Consider the following 23,791-nt stretch of genomic DNA (forward strand, 5'->3'; position numbering starts at 1 on the left):
TTTGATAATATATTAATAATAATTTTAATAACAATCGCGCAAATTTTATTTTTGAATGAACTTTTGATCTTTTTAGCTTGCTATTTTAAGGCCATTTTCCACAAGCCGAAATATTTGCGCAAATTTTTTTACCATGACAAAATGCTTTTTTAGTTTCCACTTATTTTCTTTTGTGTTTTTTTTTTCGTTATCAAAAATAAAAATGGCAGTAATAAGTTTATGTTGTATGTTTAACTAAATTCATTTATTACTTATTTTGCATACTTTCTACTTTGAAATATGTGGAAATTTCTTTTCATGCATTAATTTTAACATTTTTGTCTTTGTATGTAAGATTGAACACCATTTTGTAATATAATAATTTAATATGATGTTTTTTATAAGAAAGTATAAACAAAATAATGCTTATCTCTCACATAAACGTTTCTGTTAAAAAATAGTTACTGCAAAAACAAACAGCAGGTTTAACTCCATGTGGGGTTTTTCACAAAAAGGTTTATCTTCGTGTAGCCACTCAAAGATAAACCTTGTGAAGAGTAACTTTCGGAATTGACAGTGCGCACATTTACATTTGTAAATTCTTGATTTAATTCAATCAAGAATTTACAAATTCTTTTGTAAATTCTTGATTGAGTTCATAGAAAATCAATAAGAACACCAGGTTGAGAATTTTGTTTCTTTGCCATTTTAAAAACAACCTGCTTTTGCTTTTTTACTGTTGACATCATGTGATATAATATTTAAAACTTAACAGGTTTTCGCTTATGACAATTCACAAAAAGTTGAAATGAATATGACCTTTTTTTTCGCATCTGAACATGATATCGATGAAAAAATTCACTTTGCGCAAATAATTTGTTTTGTGGAAGATGGCTTTTATATTACTTTAGGAAAGCAAAACAATAAAACATAAACAAAACATAAATTCAGAAAGTTTTGTTCCTTTTCCATATTATTTTCGACTTAAATTAAAAATAAAATAAAAATAACAATTACAATAACTTATTAAAGATTTTATTAAAATCTAGTTATTTTTAAACTTCAATGTCTTTAATGTAACTTAATTATTAAACATAACTTTTTTTTAAATTATATTTAATAATTTAATAAATAAAACTTATTTTTTTAAATAAATTTTTTTCAATAAAAAAAATAACATATATTTTTAATCATTAAGTTTACCATAATTATTTCTTCTTTAATTATCTTAAATTTAAAAGCCACTTTAAAATCGTTAAAAATCAAATTAATTAAAGTAATTTAAAATTATTAACCTTAGGTAAAAGTCAAATGAACAGACTTGCTAATACTCAAGTCGAAATTAAAATAATAGTAAATATGTTTAATAAATGCTTACTTCTTTTAATTCAAATAGTTATTGTCTATATATTATTATATATAGATATGTAGATTATTATTATATATAGAGATTATTAAAGAGAATAGTTAAAAAAAAAATGTTTGGGCTAATTTGTTTTGATTAAACAAAAGAATAAATGCATACAAATAAAAATTAATTTATTTCAATCAAAGCTCGCCTTCTCCGTTCTGTTGAAGGCTAAAAGTCAACATAGTATATGCCACATTCTACAGACTAAAGTTTTGCCCTATAAAAAACGAATTTCAAACAGAATTAAAGTTAGATGTTAAAAAAATTAAATCAAACCCTAATATTTTGGTTTTTGCTGATAAAACAAATAACATTTACCAACTCACAACAGAAAACTATGAAAAAATTTTACGCGGCAGTATTACTAGTTCTTATAAGAAAGTCCCTAAAAATTTGGAAAACGCCATTAATTTAGAAGCGCAAAGTATTGCTGAAAAAATAAACCTTGATAGCAAAATCCAATCAACTGCCCTGCCCAAGTCTTCATAACACTAAAGACCATAAACCAAATTTTCAAAACAAACTTCCTTGTAGGTTATTGGTTCCCTCAAAAAGTGAGATTAGACATGTAAGCAAAATTGAATTAGAAAAAATTAATAATGTTTTTAGAAATTAATTAAATTTGCAACAGTGGAAAAATACCACTGATGTTATAAATTGGTTCTCCATAATCAAAAATGAAAATGACTGTACATTTATTCAACTTGACATTAATGATTTTTACCCCTCAATAACTGCAGATATTTTAGATAAAACAATTGAATTTGCAAAAAGCCACACAGTTATTCCAGATGAAACAATCTGTATAAAAAAACATTGTAGAAAAACCTTACTTTATTTTAATAAGGAAACTTTGAAAAAGAAAAACATACATGACTGCTTTGATGGTAACAAAAGAGAAATCCTAAATAAAAAAACTACAGAAATTTGTAATTGTAAACAAAAAAACAATTGTCCAATGAGTGGAAGTTGTTTATCAAAAATTTATCAAATGTGTTGTTTCCTCTAAGAATGGACCTGATAAACAATATATTGGCATAACAGAGGGTGAATGGGAAAAATGTTTTGCCAATCATAATCAATCTTTTAAAAATAAAAATGTGGGGAAATTTTTAATACTTTCCCTGAGACACTAATGATTTCACTCGTTTATCAATTTTATTTTATTTTCATCTGACTGCGAATAAATTATTTACAAATATCACCCTTTTTATATAAAGTTTAGAACCACAAAATAAATAAACTTAATTACAATTAATTACGTTGGCGTAATTTTCCCATACCTCTACGAAGACCACATCATTTCAAATACATTAATGTTTATATTAAGAAACAACCGCTAATTGTTGTTAGTATCTTGGAAGACGTAATTCACCACACACTCCCCCGATTAAAGCTGAGACTTCGGCTTTAATCAGCCATCTCGTCTTCCATGATGGAACTGATTATTTGTCGTGCATTTAATTTCGCCTGTCTTGGTTCTCTTTTCAAGGTATCCTCTTCGGCCTTGGTTTCTAAATTCTCTTCCGATTCGATTCCGCTTTCTGCCCCACACCCCATTTCCAAGTCGCACACCAACTGAATTGGTCGTTCAATTACATAACCATTTCCAAGACGTATTTTAAAGCCACGAATAACTCCATCCTTCCCCTTAATGTTGTTTTCAATTCGACCAATGTTGAGAAGAGCCTTGTCCTTCACATCGTCTTTTATGAGTACCATACTTCCGACCTCTGGGAGTTTCACGTTACCTCTCTTTTCCATTGCTTGTTGTCGTTCTTCCATTGCGTGCACGTACTCGTTCATCCATCTTTTCCTTAAGTGATTCTTACAACTTTTCACAAACTTGATTCTCCGTAATGCGCAATCATCCCTTGTTATTAAATCGATATCTTCTTCAAGCAAAACTGCCGGTCTACCCCTCATTAATACATTTGGTGTTAATACTTGCTTATCGAATTGGTCACCTTGATAACAAAGTGGTCTATTGTTCATAACGCATTCCACATCCAGCAATACTTCTTCCAATTCAAAGAAGTTTAGGATGCCTTTCCCAATTGTTTTTGACAAACTTTTCTTCATTATCCCTATTAATCTTTCAAACAAACCTCCCCACCATGGCGCTCTTGATAAATTAAACCTCCATTTTATGGCTGTGGTAGCAAGATAGTTTGCGAGATTTTCATCCTTCTTAAGTGTTAGTAACCACTTCCCTGTTGCCACAAACGTTTTTGCGTTATCACTAATCATCATTTGTGGTGGTCCTTTTCTTACAACAAACTCCTTTAAAATTCTCTGAAATTCTCCTGCCGTTAGGTCATGACAAAGTCTAAGGTAGACAGCTCTTGTACATGCGCATGTAAACAGTGCAACATAACATTTTTCAACCAACTTCCCTTGCGCTTTATACTTTAGCGGACCGGCAAAATCAACACCTGTCACCGTAAACGGTTCGATATTTTCAGTTCTAAAACGTGGTAACATTGCTCTTGTTGGCGGTAACAGCGGTTTCACTCTATATCTCTTACATAGATTGCATTCACGAATGACCTTCTTTACAGCAACTCTCAAATTTGGTATCCAAAATCTTTCTCTAATGCTACTCATTGTATCTCCTACTCCCCCGTGTAACGTTTTCGCGTGATGATACTCAATAATTTTTAGAGTTAGTTGAAAACCTTTTGGTACAAATATTGGATTATACCCAGAGACTTTTCCATGACACCTCCAAAGCTGTTTTTCATCCTGTTTAAGTTCCACATTGGACTTTATCGCAACAGCTTCTTGTAGTAACTTAAGATTCACCAACTCCGCTTCTATCATCTCTTCAGCATTCAGTGGTCCTGTTATTTTTTCTTCATTCCGACAATTGTAAATAAACCTTTTTATGAAAGATGATATTCTTATGATTTTCCAATACTTGTGTTTACTCAATATTTCCTTAAATATATGAAGTCCCTTTATTTCTTCTGTTGCCATACTGACGTTCTCTCTTAAATGAATAGTTTCACATAATGCGTTCGGCGTTTCAAATATTTCTGGTTGAATTGGCCAATTTTCTTTGTGTTTTAACCATATAGGTCCATTGAACCACAAACTTGTTAGTTTCTCAGGACTTACTCCTCTTGTTCCAAGATCACTTGGGTTTTCTTTTGTTGGGACATAAAGCCATTTTACTTCTCCATTTAATAATATCTGTTGAACTCGGTTCCTGACAAATTGTGACCAACTGCCCCTTTCTTTTAACCAATAAAGTACTGCAGTACTGTCAACCCAATGATATACTTCAATAATATTATACTTGTTCAATGTCTTCCTAACGTGATTCATTAACTTGCTCAAGGTGTGTGCTGCTACCAGCTCCAGTCTAGGAATACTAAGATCCCTTGGTGCGATCCGTGCTTTCGCTACAAGTAAGTTACTGGTTTTCGAATATCGGTGGCTCACTGCAATGTAGATGCATGCACATACTGCTGATTTACTTGCATCTGAAAATCCATGGAGCTCCATTTCAATACTTCTTTCAGACAGAACGCTCCGCGGAATTGAAATAGTTCTTTTAATTCGTATTGCCTTGATCCAGGTCTTCCATTCTTCTGAAAGTTCATATGGAATTTGTTGATCCCATCCGAGTTTTAACAAGCATAGCCGACTGTATAATATTTTTCCAGTGATTAAAATAGGTGCACTAAATCCCAATACGTCAAAAACACTGTTAATGGCGGATAGCATTTTCCTTTTTGTTATCACTTCTTTATCTCCTCTATTGATGCAAGCAGTAAAGTCAATCGATAGTTGATCCGTTTCTTTGTTCCAAGGAATCCCAAGTATTTTTGTTGATTTGCCCTCAGCGTTGCTTCCCAATTTGCTCACGTTGCTATGCCATTTGTGCAGCTGGAACCCAGCTAAGATTTGCGTTGATTCATTTTTAAACCTGATAAGTTCATCTTCCGTTTCTCCACCTGCTTGTATATCATCGACATAAGTATCTTCTTCCAAAGCAAGCACCGTTTTAGGATAAATGTCCTTGTATTTTGATATATGCTTTTTAATGGTAGCACCAAGAATGTAAGGGCTTGAACTTGAACCAAAAATCACCCTTGTAAATCGTAAATCCGTTAATTCCATATTCTTCAAGTCCTTATACCAAATTAAGCGTTGTGCGTCTCTATCCATTTCGTGTATTCGAATTTGTAGAAACGCCTTCTTCACGTCAGCTAAAACGCAGAGTTTATTCATTCGATTTCGTACGAGTATGTCAAAAATTAATGGTTGCAGCGATGGTCCCACTTCTAGACAGTCGTTTAATGAAGGTGACTGAGCGTCTTTTCTAGCTGAACAATCATAAACAATTCTCATTTTTGTTGACTCGGCATTTTCCTTGACTACTGCTTGATGAGGAACGTAGTGAATAATTTCTCCCGTAGGTTTTTCTGGTGCCATTTCCAATATTCCCTCATTGATCTGTTCCATCATTATTTCATTATACTGTTCTAGTTTTTTAAGTTTTTTCAATCGAGTCGTCACACTTCCCAATCTTTTAAGAGCCAGGTTTCTGTTATTTGGTAGTTTAACAACACCCTTTTTCCACGGCATTCTGGTTTCATAGAAACCTTCTTCGGTTTGATGCAGTTTTTCGCTGAAGTCTTGGTGGAACATTGACTCACTATTTGTGTCCGATAATCCAAGTACTTCTAAACTACACATTTGCTCAAACTCATCACGACCAGTGTTCAATAAGAAACTTCTCTCAATACCTGAACTAAATTGTGTTCGTCTCCCAGAAAGAGTCCATCCCAACATCGTTAATTCGGCTCCGGGATCTTTATCCGGATTTTTTCCGAGAACTACCGGTTCCGTGGTTTTTATTCGCTGATAATCAGCCGCACCGAGTATAATGTGAACAGGTTGAAGTTCGTCACTCCCTTCATCATCGCTAAATTTCAGCCTCCTCAATTTTGCAAAATGCTTCTTAACATCCTTGATCATCGGATTCGGTAAAAAGGTGAGTGTTTCCTTTTCTGCGTTGGCGCATTCGACTTTGATGCTAAATTCCGGTATTGTCGTTGATTCTAGCGTAACCTTATATATTTCCACACGCTTGTCCACAGTTCCATAGAGCTGTTCAATACTTTTATATTCCTTTCGTGTAGGTTTCAACTTTAGTTTTGTTATCAAATTCGTACATATATAGGAACTTCCAGCACCCGTATCCAACATTATCCTTACTTTTTCACCATTTACTTTTGCGATCACTGTTGGGTGAATAGTTGTGCTTGCATTAAGCACCGTTCCCATGTTTTCTTTTTTATTTTCAATGTTACCATCCATTGTTGCGTTCCTATCTTGACAAATGGACGTGTGATGTTTTTTGTTGCACTTTCTGCATCCTCTTGATTTACAATTTACCGCCGAGTGTCCGTAACCAATGCAGTTGTAACATAATCTTTTGTTTGTTAAAATCTCCCTGCGTCTTGCAACAGTTAGTACTTTTGTACAATCTTCGCTTTTGTGATTTTGTAACCCACAGTAGACACATCCATGCTTTCCACTAGTTGCCCTGGTTTCTTTGTCATAAAGACTGCCATTGTATTGTTTAAACGTAGTGCTTCGATGTTCATAGGGCCTTGACTGAACGTTCGTGTTCTTTTTATCGCCCTTTGTTTGTTCGTCGCTTGAGTTAAAAGTTGAGTTCAACGGATTCCTTTCAATGTACTTTTGCAACTTTTCGACAAGTTGCTCCAGTCCCCATTCTCCCCATCCATCATCGTTTTGTGTAAGTATTTTACGAACTGGTCCAAGTTTATCCATCAATGAATACACGAATGATTGAGCCGTTTGTAGTTTCTGCATAGTTTTCAATGTTCGTACAGTTCTTGCAAGCTTGTTGTAAAAGTCGTGAACTTCTTTGATTTTGTACGAGCTATGTATAGCCGTCAATCCTTCCAAATCTTTAATCAATGCTTTGTGAACCCAAATATCTTTTCCGTAAGTTTCTTGTAGTATGCGTTTAGCTTCATCGTATCCTTCCAACGAATGAGGTAAACCAAGTATATCCTCCCTGGGCTTTCCTTCGACAAGTTCCAGCAAGTAGTTGAATTTGCTGATGTTCGATATGTTTGAGTTGTCAACTTCTACCGTGAATTGATTCCAAAATCGCAACCAGTCTTTATAATCGCCATTAAATTTTGTAATTGTGTACTTTTGAAGTTTGACAGATTGTTTAGTAGCTTCGTTTTCGTTTCCAAGAGATTTACGCAATGTTTCTTTCATTTTTAGTTTCTTTAAATACCATTCTTCTTCGCTTTGAAGTTTTCTCAATGAGGCTTGTTCTGCTTCTTTTTGAATCGTTAACTGCTGTTCCACTATTTGTTTTTCATACTCAAATTTTCTGACGCATTCGTTTTTATTTATCGAATCCAACTTGTCCACCATTTTGTTTTTGATTTCAATTGCTGCTTCTACTTCCATTACTGGTTTCGAAAGCCATTCTTCAACTGAATCGATGCTTTCGCCGTCGTCAAGCATTTTCCTGGTCAGCTCATCCTTTGCCATTTCAAATCTTCCCAATAAATTTGTTATTTTGTCCAGCGCCAAGATTATGCTTGATTTGTCGCCATTAATCGTGTTGCGTTCTATGTTTTTAATGTTTATTCTTATCATGCTGACTTCTCTTTGGTAAATTCGCTCTTGGTCCATTCTTTACTAACTCGTAGGTTTCGTAGGTCCTGGTAGGGTCGCCACCTTTTAGTGTGGGGAAATTTTTAATACTTTCCCTGAGACACTAATGATTTCACTCGTTTATCAATTTTATTTTATTTTCATCTGACTGCGAATAAATTATTTACAAATATCACCCTTTTTATATAAAGTTTAGAACCACAAAATAAATAAACTTAATTACAATTAATTACGTTGGCGTAATTTTCCCATACCTCTACGAAGACCACATCATTTCAAATACATTAATGTTTATATTAAGAAACAACCGCTAATTGTTGTTAGTATCTTGGAAGACGTAATTCACCACAAAAAGTATTCAAAAGACACCATGCTGTCAAAATATATATGGGAATTAAAATATAAAAATATTGATTATTTTGTACTGAATTGGTCCATCCTTAAAACAGCGCCTGCATATAACAATATTTCCAAAAAATGTATACTAAACCTACAAGAAAAATTTGAAATAATTACTCATGCAAACCAAGATTGTTTATTAAACAAAAAATCGGAATTAATTTCTAAATGCAGGCACGAAAATAAGTTTCTGCTAAATAACTATAAAAATAAATGAGCTCAAATAATAGTTACATTAAGTCCTCCTTTTTAAAAAATATTTTTCTAAAAAAGTATAAGTTATTATTTCCAAAGAATTCTTTTTATAATAGTGTCAGCAAATTCCACAAATGTGTGAAAATTGACAGTAGTTAAGACATTTGTGACTTACTGTAATTTAGTTTTTTGGTATTAATTGAAGTTTTATTATTTTGATCATTCATTTCTGATGAGTCTTTATTGATGAGACACAGTGTAAAATGAGAAAAATTTTTGTTAAGTGATTTTCTAATAATTTATAATTGCTCTGTTGTTTTAAAAAGATTGAGCACTCTATTTTGTAGAATAAATTTTAATTGTTTATATAAATAAATAAATAAATATATATATATATATATATATATATATATATATATATATATATATATATATATATATATATATATATATATATATATATATAATCTTGTTCTTGTAAAAAATATTTTTATCTCAAAAGCTGTTTGTACTTTAAACACAATGGTATAACTATAGGGGTATAGCTATAATGGGTAACACATTTTAAACACAATGGTATAGCTATAGAACTTGGATTAAAAAAGTTATGATTGTTCTTTGAAAAATACAATCAATTAAAAAAAAAACAAAGAATTAAGTTGAAGAAATGCCATTTTACTTTATGTAAAACATAAAAGTTTGTTGCAAAAAATTTCAAAGATTCCAGGTGATGTTAATCATATACTCAAGAGTAAAAAAAAAAAGTAAGCGTGTTAGAAAATAATATTTTTGCAAAGTGCATTCCACTTAATTTGCTTCAAAAGTATGACAGAAACATTTGAAATCACTCTTCTTGAAATTTATTTACTTACAAGAAAATTTATTTACTTTCAAGAATCTAAGTGATTAAACTTTTGTTGTTCTCAAGAGACCACAAAAAACAGTCGTGTTAAAAAAAAGGTGTGCTATCTCATGCTATTTATGAATATGCAAGTAATACTTTGTTTTAACAGCTTTTTTTTATTTTTTGTATATTAAACAATCATTACAAGTAAGTGGTGGCTGCCAATAAGGAAACTAAAGTTACTGAAGGACGGCTCCAAATTAACTAGCCTCCAAAATATTTTCTGGTAGAAGTCACCAATAGCTTTCACCTTCCTATTGACTGTGGTCTCTTAAACAAAATTTGGTGGCAACCACCAATTGTAATCAACTGCAGGTAGAACTCAAAGCATTCTGCTGCCAATCAATTTTCAAAAGCCAGCCACCAATTGCAGCAGAAGGAAAATGGAGGCAAGAAGATATCTGCTGTTTATTGATTTTAATAAAATCTAATTAAATGGTTTATTGCAAGTGTCTTTAACTTTTACTTTAACATTTTTTGTATTGTTGAAATTTTAAAAATAAAATTTTTGAAATTGCAATTTTGATTAAGTTCATTGCACTTTGCATGATTGTGATGCTTAAAATGATATTCAGAATTAAGTAAAGTGCAAAATGGCACAGCTAGAAGGCAGCAGAAAACTTGTTTTTTTAAGAGTTCTAACATAAGAAATACTTAAGAACAAAGTTATAGCAAAAGTAATGTAACTTTATTTAAATTTGACATTAAACAGTTGTCCAAATTATGATTATAAAAACTTTTTTATAAATTATAAATTAATAAAAACTCATTTTATTAGTTTATAGTTAATAAAAACTAATTTTATTAACTATAAATTAATAAAATGAGTTTTTATTAATTTAAAATTATTAATAAAAATTTATAATAATTAATAATAAGTCATCAATTACTCATTTATTTACTTATCATTTTACAAGTATGCTTGATAATGTAATGATTTATTGTTTAGTATCAGCGTAATCAAAGTAATATATTACTAAAATTTAAATTTTTAATGCCAAAAAACACTCTTGCTACTAAGTTCACAACCAAGTTTTTGATTTTGATTTTTGCACAACATACCTCCAAAACATGAACCTTGAGGAATGAGGATGCTATGCTGATAAACACTTTCAACTTTGCACTATCAGAGGCATGGTAGCAAAAGCATGGGTTCAACTTGGTGCTTCTTGCTTACAAAATTTAGTTTGGTTATAGTTAAGATACAAAAGACTTTTCGAAATCTGATGATGATTAGTTGATCTAGAAATCAAGTCTGATGAAATATCGTACGCCAGACTTGGTTTCTTTCAAAGTATAGCATTACAACTGTTTTGCCTACACACTTACACAAATTTGAAAGTTATATAAAATGCATATTTTCTATTTTTATTCTTTTAAGAAGGTTTTGTCACAGTAAAAATAAAAATTAAAGTAGTTTGGTGTATTTTGTCAATAATTATGTCAATATTTATGTAATAATTAATTAATTGTATTTTTTGTTTGTTTGAATTTTATTGAATATGAGTACGCAAGTTCAAAATTATTATGCTTATCATATGACAGGTTAATATTTTATTTTATGGATAATATTTCTCTTCATGACAATTTTTATTTATTTTAAGAAATTGTTTTCACATTTTTTAAGATGGTTGCAATTCTGGTCTTCAATGTTCTAAGTATGTTAATCACTGTTGGATGTTTAATATATGTTGTAACAATCATGAATTCTTGGGAGCCTGTTCATGGGTTATGTGTAACAATATTCAGAAAATGCAGATGCTTTCAAGAGGTGAATTACTATGAAAGTAAGATTTTATTATTTATTTTATTATTTTTTTTGCTTTAATGTATTAAGCAGATTTTTAATTTTCAATTAAAAAAATGTGTGTAAACTGTAAAGTATACAATTTCCAAATTAAGTTTGAAATTAAGAAAAATAAAAACTTAACTTTCATCTATAATTATTATATGTTTAAGATCATTACTATAGTATACGTTTTGTAACTTATCATTCTTGTTATTTCCAGAATAAAAACTCCAAATCTTTATAACTTACAAGGAATGTTGAAAAGATGATGAGGTTAAAATAAAAACAATTGATGAGAAATTCAAATAGCTTATGAAGCATTTTGTAAGTGATGTGATACAACACTTCAAATACCTAATTGGTTGGTGTTAGCAACAACAGTAAAAAAATGTAAAAGTTTTCAAAATTATTGAATCAATCCTTTCTAATCACAGTGTTAAAGTTGTCTTTGGTAGACAGCATTCTTTATTTTAATAACTTCTTGGCTACCACAAGGTTTCGTGTTTGGTTCTTTGTTGTTGGTTATCATATTAATAATTTTCCTGACAGTGGAAGCCAAAAGTGACTCTTGTTGCAGAGGGCCACATTTGTAAAGTTAGCGTCTGCTAATGTTGCCTCTCTTTAATATGCTTGTCATATTTTTACTATTAATTCCATTTTCTACTTCTCTAAATCTCTTATTTGTCTTTGTATGGAAAACTGTAGTCATATTCCGCCTAGTTCTTCTAATAAGGCCCTCTCTCTTATAGACTAGGTCTAGCAAAGCAATGTAAATGTTGTTGGACCTGCTCTAGCTGCTAACCTTGAGTCTCTGAGTCATTGTCATAAGGTTGCATCTTTTTCTCGTTTTTGCAAATATTACTATGTTGCTGCTCAGGTAAGCCATCATTGATTGTTGCAAAAAAGTTGCGTTCTTTCTACTGCAACTGTTCCTTCACGTTCAAAAATGTTTTATTTACTTTTCTCCACAAACATTTATACTTGTGATTTCTTTCACATCTTTATGTTTACCTGACATATACAATTTCTAGTTTTTTGTTCTTTAGCTTTTTTCTTTGTTTTTGGTCCTCATTTTTTTAAATAACTTCACTTCCAACAAGGCTGTTAGCAATCACTATTAAAATTGAAAGTTACTGGAAGAGAAAAGATGATAGCAGTAATATGAATAGTAGACAAAAGCTCTGTTATATATTTTAAATTTCATTAACAAAACTCTTGGTGCTTAGAAACGATGACTATGCAAAATTTCCCTCAATTTGAGGGGGTTAGATTCATTACATGGTTGTTACTCCATAATGCAAAGAAAAAAAGTTGAAAAAACTTAAATTTTTTTTAATAAATTTTAATTTACTTTAGGATAGCCTATAATTTTTTTAATGGATTTAGGGTAATTTTGTAAAAAATGACGTAAAATTTTCCTGCTAAATATTTTCTTAAACTTTAAAAATTAACATTAGTATATTAGTTTACTGTTGTAATTTCAGTATTACTAATTGATGATAAGTGTAAATAAAAATAAACAATTGACATCAGGTTATAGTAATTACAAAAAAATTTGAAAGATCTGATCACTTTTTAATTTATTCTATAAACCAGTTTTGTTTATATGGTATCACACTTTTATTTTTACATTTGTGGTTAATTTGTAATAAAAAAAGTAAATAAGTGGCATTAGATTGTGGTAATTAAAGAATAGTTTAGAAAAACTGTTTTTTTTTTAATTCGATCCTTAAACCAATTTGATTTAAACAATCAGTAATTGTGGTAGTTGGATTAATATTAAATGTGAATCAAAATTGCTCAAAAAAATATATTTTGTTGGAAGTAAATATTCAGCTTAAAATTCAGTTTCGTGTTTGGTTCTTTGTTGTTGGTTATCATATTAATAATTTTCCTGACAGTGGAAGCCAAAAGTGACTCTTGTTGCAGAGGGCCACATTTGTAAAGTTAGCGTCTGCTAATGTTGCCTCTCTTTAATATGCTTGTCATATTTTTACTATTAATTCCATTTTCTACTTCTCTAAATCTCTTATTTGTCTTTGTATGGAAAACTGTAGTCATATTCCGCCTAGTTCTTCTAATAAGGCCCTCTCTCTTATAGACTAGGTCTAGCAAAGCAATGTAAATGTTGTTGGACCTGCTCTAGCTGCTAACCTTGAGTCTCTGAGTCATTGTCATAAGGTTGCATCTTTTTCTCGTTTTTGCAAATATTACTATGTTGCTGCTCAGGTAAGCCATCATTGATTGTTGCAAAAAAGTTGCGTTCTTTCTACTGCAACTGTTCCTTCACGTTCAAAAATGTTTTATTTACTTTTCTCCACAAACATTTATACTTGTGATTTCTTTCACATCTTTATGTTTACCTGACATATACAATTTCTAGTTTTTTGTTCTTTAGCTTTTTTCTTTGTTTTTGGTCCTCATTTTTTTAAATAACTTCACTTCCAACAAGGCTGTTAGCAATCACTATTAAAATTGAAAGTTACTGGAAGAGAAAAGATGATAGCAGTAATATGAATAGTAGACAAAAGCTCTGTTATATATTTTAAATTTCATTAACAAAACTCTTGGTGCTTAGAAACGATGACTATGCAAAATTTCCCTCAATTTGAGGGGGTTAGATTCATTACATGGTTGTTACTCCATAATGCAAAGAAAAAAAGTTGAAAAAACTTAAATTTTTTTTAATAAATTTTAATTTACTTTAGGATAGCCTATAATTTTTTTAATGGATTTAGGGTAATTTTGTAAAAAATGACGTAAAATTTTCCTGCTAAATATTTTCTTAAACTTTAAAAATTAACATTAGTATATTAGTTTACTGTTGTAATTTCAGTATTACTAATTGATGATAAGTGTAAATAAAAATAAACAATTGACATCAGGTTATAGTAATTACAAAAAAATTTGAAAGATCTGATCACTTTTTAATTTATTCTATAAACCAGTTTTGTTTATATGGTATCACACTTTTATTTTTACATTTGTGGTTAATTTGTAATAAAAAAAGTAAATAAGTGGCATTAGATTGTGGTAATTAAAGAATAGTTTAGAAAAACTGTTTTTTTTTTAATTCGATCCTTAAACCAATTTGATTTAAACAATCAGTAATTGTGGTAGTTGGATTAATATTAAATGTGAATCAAAATTGCTCAAAAAAATATATTTTGTTGGAAGTAAATATTCAGCTTAAAAATTAAAAAACAATTTGAAGAAATCAATTAAATAAAGTAAAAAGTCATGAAGACTGTAGAAGTATGTTTATTATGCATGAGCAAAGGTGACAGATATTTAAATGACTTTATTATTGCAAGAAAAAAAAAAATTGGTAAAAAGTGCCATAAATCATGCAGATAAACAAGTTCCATGTGGTATTTGCAACTCATATCAAATTATTCTACAAAAAAAAAATGCTCATGATATTACCTCTTTGTTGCTGCCTCTCTACAGTTTCTCTACAATAGTTATCAAGCCTTTGAAACAAACTTCTAATGCCTATGATTGTCTTATTTGCTAAATTGGAAAGCTTAAACTTAATGAAAAGCATTCTTTAGGACCAAAGACACATTATAAAAATCCTAAAGATAGCACATCTTCCATGCTTAAAACCTTTTCAAATCTTTCCTTTCTGTCAACAGAAAGAAGATGTACGCATTGTTTGTCAATTGTAGCTTGAGGTTACAATCATTCCTGCATGATCGCATTAAGATTTCAAAACTTGCATGATTTGTTCAAGGAAGATCAAGGAGCTGAGCAAATGGCATTAGCTATGAAAATAAGCAAAAGATTTTCCTCCAGAAAAAAAGTCTCACTTAGCCAAGCAAAAGGAGGAATTATTATATTGACCTGGTATTATTTCCAGTAATACCAGATAAATATACATTGTATATTGTTTAAAATTTAAACAATATTTAGCAGTAACAATTGTTGTTTACATTTATATTTATTATTATTTTTATTTTATTACACATTATTTAAGTTGCCAGTATGTTCTTATTATGTCTTATAAATCCCACAATCTGCACTAAAATCTGCATTAAAAAGTCATATATTTACAGCACAAGTGTTGTTAAATTTGCAGTAAAACGATGAACTATCTAATTCAGGAACTAGAAAACTTGCTTCAGCTCTTTTCAGATTTCTTTCAGCATTCGGTTGACAATTTTGCCACTACAAAGGGAGAAACTAAAGAACAAAAACATGTTGTTCACTGTAAAAATTTGGAGGATTTAACTAACAAGGTGCTGTTGGACAGAGATTACAGCTACAACTGTTTTTTTAAACTTGGAATTGACGGTGGAGGATCATTTTTGAAAATGAGCTTGGCTGTTATTCAATAAACTGGCAAGAGTAACGAAACAAGTATTTCTCAACAAATAAAACATCACATGCTAACAGATTCAGTAAATCAAGACACAGGTATTAAATGTCAGCTCATTGCTGCCATTGCTGAAAATCTACCTGAAACATACAAGAGTCCATAGTGAACAAGCAACTGAAACATCGCACTCAAAATTCAATGCTCATTGGGAAAGATACAAGCACTGCTCTGATCATCCAGAATATGGAAAACAACAGCAAGCATTTGTAACATAAAAAATCAAAGTGTTGTATGAAAGTATATGCTAGAATTGAAAAATAAAATTGTTAACTTTGATCTGTTTAAAGTACTACTTATTTCTTGCCTCAAATATTCCACAGCTATGTTGCTATGCTACGTTATGGTATCTGTATATTTTTGGCTACATGTATAATTTATTCACTTAAGATAATGTAGTACAAAAAATTTTTAATTTTCAATTAAAATACAAATATTTCCAAGAAAGTAGAAAAATTATTTTAGGTAGACATCTGTAGAAAACTTTTTGACTACTTTTGATTAATTTCGATCAAGTTAAATTTGTGTTTTAAACAAGGTAAAGGTTAAATCTTATTTTTGCTAATTTTTAAGAGATTCTTTAAAATATTTTTAAGAAACTATTCTAAAGTAAATCAAAACTCATTAAAATTCATTAAAAATCATCAAAATTAAAATTCATCAAAATTCATTAAAACATTAAAAAAATTAAAGTTTTTCTAATTTGAATTGAACCTCCTCAACAATGAATTGAACCTCTGCAAATGGAGGGGGTTGTAAATTTGCATGGTCACCAGTTTTTTGTTGATGAAGTTTGAAATAGATAAAAGAGCTTTGGTCTACTATAAAATAACATGTTTTTTTTTACAAAAATAGTATTTCCCTTGACGGGGGTCAAGAGAGAAAGTTTATTGGGGTAATTTTTCCCCCAAGTTCTGATTGGTGTAATTTTTTGTAAACCATCTTCATTTGATATTATCATAAAGATAAAATAGATTATTCCATGCTTGGAAGTCAATCATTTCGAACACCAAAAATCCAAAATCCACCTGTTTAAATGCAAAAATCTGGGTCGAACAAAATTAAAAGATATTAAAAACACCTCTAAATGTACTTGCAAGGTCTATATAATGCTTCCATAGAAGGATTGTTTTGGTACTTTCAGATGAGGTTGATTGTGAGTTGAACAGGGTGTGAGTGATCAATTTCAGCAAAAAAATATTTTCATTTTTTTTTAATATTTTTAATAATAATATTTAATATTTTTAATAATTTTTTAATATATTAAAACTTACAATCAAAAACTTTATATAATAATAAGTATAAAATAATGAACATATGAATTATAGAATAAAAAAAAGTATTTTTTTAAATGTTGGCTATTTTATTTTGTAACTATAATATTTTGTTTGTTTTTATTATTTATATTTTATGAAAAAAGCTTTCCTAATATGAAAATGCTTAATAAAAAATTAAAATTTTCTAAATTTTTTTTTGTTCTTAATCAAATATAAAATTTTTAAATGTTTTCTTATTAATACTTTATTTCTATTTGATTTAAAACCAGCGATTTGTGATTTTTTTCTGCTAATTTTTTAAGAGATATTTTTTGTATTGGTTAGTAAATTTAGTTGAAATTTTGATTGTTTTTTATTTATTTTTTGGTTATTATCATCATATCGTCGGGAATAGTACAAATCCTGTAAATAGCATTGGCTACTATATTTGGATATTAATAGTTTTAATACCAAATATCTATTGATGACATACAAAAAAAATGAATAATACTCTTTATACTAAAATTAACCCAAAACCTGTTGAAATTAAAAAAAAATTATAAGGTTTTAAACTTCTCCAGTAAAAAAATTGTACTGTAGATACGTGGTATTATCCAATGCTAGTCAAGCGGTTTTATCCCTGACGATATGTTTTTTTTTTTAGTTTGTTTGAGTAATATTTTAAGAGTCAGGAAGTTTACATTTTCAGTTTCAAAAGAAGTCTTGAATTAATGCAGCACTTGATTTGCAATTTAGCACAATAATATAAGTAAATATATATTACGATATTAGATTTTTTTTGAACTAATTCTTTTTGTTGACTTTTGCCCAAATTAAGTGTTTAGCATTTAGTTTCAAATGGCTATTATCAATTAACCTTCTTCCCATAGATTTCTTTCTGATAAATGATTTATAGCAGCAAGTTGATCAACTATAGATGTAGAGGGTAAAATGCAATGTTTGTTTTTCCAGTAGAAAAATAGGACTCATTGTAAAATGTTAGCTAAAATCAGTTCAAATTTTGAAATCATGTTTCTTATAATTTTTACACAGGCATTAAATACTTCAAGACAAACGGATTCTAAAATCTATGAGAATCAAATATATCAACAAGAAGAAATAAGAAAGTTATTGCCGTTGTCAGTTTTAAAGTGATCAAAAGTTATGCTAGGTTTGGGAATAATCTACTTTTTTTATACTTTATTGTAAGCTTTTGTACAGGCCGGTACATAAATAACGTTGTGATTTATTTAAAAAATAATTTTTTTTTCTTTTTTTATTTAATATTTAAAAATTATGCACCACCTTAGGTAAATATTTTACGATATCATCTAATTTTTGAGAGTGCTTATTTGTGGTAGATGTTATTAACCTTGATTAAACACTGAACACAAATTAATGAATCTAAATCTAGAAGCTGCTTTGTGATTTTTTAATTATCTTTCTTAATGACCTTTTACCTTTAATTATAATTAGCTCTGCCTGATTGTTCCCTTTTGTAAAAGCTGTACCTAGTACCTATTGGAAGTTGAATAAAATATGTTGTTAAAGAAGAATAAATTTTACTAATATTCTTTTAATGATGTTATCAGTATTTTTTCTTTTTCTTTTATTTTCTTTTTAATGCTTTTGTGATAAATGAAATATTTTAATAGGTCCTTTGTTTCATGTAAAGATCCATGCAAATATATAATAAAAATCAACAAATGGAGACATGTAAATAAAGACCCCCCCCTCCTTCCAAAAAAAAAAAAAAAAAACTACAAACAAAGAACTTTTGTATATTACCATTAAAACCAAAACAAAGGATTGATTCAACAAATGTGAGTCACTTTTTTCAAATTTAAATTTAAATGGATTCTACAATTAATTTTCAAATAAAGTTGAATCATAATGTTAATTTTACTGTTGGTTATTGCATGAATGGTCATACTAACTACAGTTAAATCCTGCTAACTCAAACCTTCAAGAGACTAAGGAAAACAGTTTGAGTAAATGAATGTTCGATTGAAGTAGAGTAAAACAATTGTTCTTGTTTTTATGGGACTATAGCTAAATTTTGCTTTTGAAAGTTTTAAAAGTAAATATTGCTGTTAAAAGTAAATATTGATTTTAAAAGTAAATATTGCTTTCAAAAGAAAAAATGAATTAATGTAATATAATTGTATATAGCAATATAATTGTGTAATTGTAAAATATTTACATATAATATATAATAATCTTTTGTTTGCTTTGTAGCAATTTGCGTTACTCTAGTTTCATAACTGTGAGTTGCTGACTTTTTTAACTACTGGTTGTAATCATTTATAAATTTATTCTTACAACCTGGTTGTTTGTAAAAATAAATTTTTACAAACGACTAGGTTAACCATTACAAATAACACACTAGGGAAATATGAGTACAAAGTATATCGAAAAGAGGCAATCACTAACATTCAAATTAAACCGCATTCAAATCACGATCCAAATATTTTAACAGCTATATTTAAAGGTTTTCTCCACAGAGCTTACTCCATCTGTAGTAAACATCATTTGCAAAACGAAATAAATTTTTTAATTGACATGTTTATTGAAAATGGGTACGATGAAAAGCTATTGAGGAATATTACACACCAATTCCATCAAAAAAGACAAAATAAAAACAAAATTCCATCAGGATGCAACAATCTTCCTGTAGTTTCTTTACCTTGGGTACCAGGCCTTTCACCAAAACTTCGAAAAATATTCCGAAAAGCAGGGTACAGAGCAGTATTTAAATCAAACCCAAATTTAAGATCTTTATTAACATCAAAAAACAAAACAAAACTACCAAGTAACAGCCAACCTGGAACGTATATAATAAAATGCAACTGCTCCAAAGTCTACATAGGTGAAACAAAAATGCAGGTAAGTACGCGGATGCATCAACATCAGAAGTGCATTAATGAAAACAAGCCTAATCAATCTGCATTAGCATATCATAAAACCTTTTGCAAAGAAAATATTATTTGGGAAAAAACAAGAACGTTAAAAGTAGAAAATAAAAAGTTTGAAAGAAAAATTAGAGAGGCGTTAGAAATACAAAACAACATGTGCTCTGCGCCAAACGGCGGAATTAACCTTGATGAAGGCCAATATGTAAAAACTATGTTTTGGACGCCATTTTTAAAATTTAAAAATCAAAAGAAGCCATTCAACCGCTGACGTCAATAGTAACAATTTTATATAAACTATAACGATTAAAAATTATTGTAACATTTTACAAGCTGATGATGCTGGTATCTATAACCCAGCGAAAATTTCTTATAAAATAATATTATTTGTATTGAGAGAAACTGTATTTCTTGATGTTTTAAAATAATATATAATATACTCTCATACAAGATGTCATCTTTCAAACGACTAGGTTGTATTACAAAAATACTAAATATTCATAACATTTAAAATGTTTATATTTTTAAGCTAAAATATTTTTAAAAAGCTAAAATATTTTCAAAAAGTTAAAGTATTGTAATGATAAGCTACTTTTAATTCACTGTACTGACACATATTATGTATGATTATGAAACATATATTCTTTTTTTCACAGTAAAACATTGATTTTACTGTGAAGTGAAACTAAAGAAAAAAAAGCCTTTAAATACTTGATCAATGTTCTTACTTTATCATTTTTTGTGGTTATTTAAAAGCGTTCTTCATTGAACTGTTTTTTTATTTTATTTTATCTTTCAGTTTTTTCTTTCTAAAATCTTTTTAAAAAATTTAAAATTTTGCTACCATTTGTGAAGTTGTTGCAATAAAAGAACACTAGAAACTTGTTTAACAATTTAAATAAGCTATACCTAGTAGTACCAATTGAAGTGCGAAATTTTAATTCAGTAAAAAAATTTAAGAGAACATGTTTTTAATGCAAGAACAAATGTAATATATACATATTATATGCATGTTATGTTTTAGTTAAAATGCTAAAGTACACATTAATTAAGAGAGTCCTCGAAATAACCCCCTTTTGCCCGTATGCACGCCTCCAGTCTTGGACGCCATTCCTCGATTGATTTACGCACGGTATCCATGGATAAAGCATCCCATTCTCTGAGAAGTGATCGCTTGAGGGCATCAACGGAAGTGTGAGATTTGCAGCACACCTTCGCCTCCAGTTTAGACCAGATTGCATAATCCAATGGATTAAGATCTGGTGATGCTGACGGCCAGGCATCCGTAGAGATAAAATCGGGCACATTGGCTGTCAACCACCTCTGTGTTGTCTTCGCTTTGTGCGTAGGGGCACTGTCTTGTTGGAATGACCATTGTTCCCCATTGAACAACGAGTCATTTAAAGGTTTTACCACCTGCTCTAAAATGTCCTCCTGATATTTTTTTGCTGTTAACATGACAAGTTTAAACAAACTTCGCACTTCAATTGGTACTACAGGGTAATTATCATTAACTCAATTTTTTTGAGTTTTCAAAAAGCAATTAACATTATTAGGTTTTAGCGTAGCATTTTATTTTAAAACAATGGTCTCCTAGTATTAAATATTTTATTTCATTTATTTATTTTTTTTTTGTGCTAAAAATAAACCACCGTGCTAGATTAATTTTCATATTATCGTAGTGTGCTGAAATTTCATGTTTTCTACAACTACACTGAAAATAAAAATCACTTGAACTTTCTAATCAAATTAAAACTAATAAAAATTGAGAAATATTTTGTGCGTTGTATAGCATTTAATAAATTACTAAATAAAAATTAATAATTTTATAAAAATTTAATTATATTAAATAAAAAATTTAAATTAGTTATTAAAAGTTGTGTTCAGAATTAGTTAATTTAATTTAATTTAGTACAAAAATAGTTAAATTAGTTAACAAAAAAGTTAAAGTGTTCAAAAAATATTAAACATCTAAAATTACTTTGATGTTAACAAACCTTCCTTTTTAATCAAAACTCCGTTTTTTAATCTGTCTTAATTAATTTAATTTTAATTTTTGTAATTCATTTTTAATCCATGAGACATTATTTAGACATTATTTCAAACTGTTTATTTGAGCATTAGTTAACATAAAACTTAGTTGTGTGTTTTGTTTAAAAAAAGTCCTGTTATTTAAATTTATGTTGAAAGTAATACTTTTAAAGTATGTTTTTATTTACAAAGTTCAGTATATATTATAAAAGAAAAATTGATTTTTTTTTTAATTTACTGGGCAAAAAACAGTTGACCATCAATTTTATGTGATAGCAGTCAAATTGTTCGTCCATCTTTGATTTTTTGGTTTGTGCACTGGCTTAGTATAATAGCATCCATCAAATACATTAATCTTTACAAAGGGGCAGATTAACTTGTAGGCGGAGTAAGCACTGCCTAAATACAAAATCCTTTTTAACACTAATAAGGGCCCAAATATAATATAAACTTGAAAATAAGGGTAAAATATTATTGCCTTCAGGCTTAATCCATGCTTAATCCAGCAATTCTTTTATAAATTTCTTTTTTTTCAATTTTAATCTTTTTTATTCTTTTTTTTTAGCATGATAGTTTCATTTTTTTATTGCTCTTTCTTTTTCTTTGATTTTCTTTTAGCATTTATTCTCTTATAGTTTTATTATTTATCAGTTTTTAAATGATTCTCAAAAAATACTCCAATCAATTTAAAAAGTATCTTTTTAGTGCCTTCAAGTTGTGAATTCTATAATTCAACTGAAACACTTTTGGTTGCAACATGCATTAATCTTGGCCTTTCTGGAATATTGGTATTGATATCATCTTTTATAAGCTGCTTTTCACTTTGCAATGTGGAGGAGGAGGTATGTATTTTCATATGTATGTATGTATGTATGTATGTATATATATATATATATATATATATATGTATATATATATATATATATACACATACACACACACACTTTATTTATCACATTTTTGGTGTCAGGTTACAAAAAGTAAAAATTTTTACTATGTGTGTGTGTGTGTGTATATATATATATATATATATATATATATATATATATATATATATATATACACACTAGCAGACCCGAGAGACGTTGTCCTGTACGTACATCTTTAATTCGAAAATTTTAAACTTTTTTTAATAAGCTGTAACAATCTGGACTGTTTTGACAAAAATTATTATTAAAAAGTTATTTCGATATCTAGCGTCATTTCATGCACATTTATCACAGTTCGACCAATCGATAGCGTGAGAGTATGTGTATACTGTATGAGTGAAATGAAATCTAGAAGCAGTGTTAAATGAAAATTAAAGGTGAAAAAACTTATACTTAAACTGTTGTATAACATATATATTTTTTAATTTACAAAAACTTGTAAATTAAAAAATGCTATTGGATGTACAATATTTTTGGTAAGTCCTTGAGGCGTATAAACAAACAAATTCAATGGTTTTCCAACTCTGGAACACACAACATATAATTGACCGTGAGAAAAACATGGGTTCTCTAAATCTAAGCCACAAATTGTCATTGTTTAACCTTGTGACTTATTTATAGTCATAGCATATGCCAAGCGGATTGGAAATTGTAAACATTTAAATGGTATAGGTGAATCTGAAGGAATCATTGGGATCCATAGTAGAAGTACAACTTCACCTTGAAATTTCCCGCTAAAAATAGTGGCCTCAAGAATGTTGCCCATGATTTTTTTTTATAACTAATCGTATGCACGTACATAAGTCATGGCGTCTTGAATGTATTTTTGCATATGACGTGGACTACCAATGTATGATGATAGGAGGATATATGCAGTACCGATGTTTTTGATGTCATTTGTTGCATCTACGTTACCCATTACGGCAT

At 29.2% G+C, this 23,791-nt stretch overlaps 1 protein-coding gene across 1 annotated transcript in view; it reads left to right on the forward strand.

Annotated features, from left to right (window-relative positions):
- Positions 1 to 23,791, forward strand: part of LOC100213565 (uncharacterized) — a 63,869-nt gene that overhangs the window by 30,323 nt on the left and 9,755 nt on the right. The window contains exons 4-5 of the mRNA XM_065792486.1: positions 11,197 to 11,356; positions 22,641 to 22,777. Coding sequence (XP_065648558.1) covers positions 11,197 to 11,356; positions 22,641 to 22,777 — 297 coding nt within the window. The remainder of the gene's footprint in view (positions 1 to 11,196; positions 11,357 to 22,640; positions 22,778 to 23,791) is intronic.

This window comes from Hydra vulgaris, chromosome 03 (assembly GCF_038396675.1).
Source record: "Hydra vulgaris chromosome 03, alternate assembly HydraT2T_AEP".
Lineage (NCBI taxonomy): Eukaryota > Metazoa > Cnidaria > Hydrozoa > Anthoathecata > Hydridae > Hydra > Hydra vulgaris.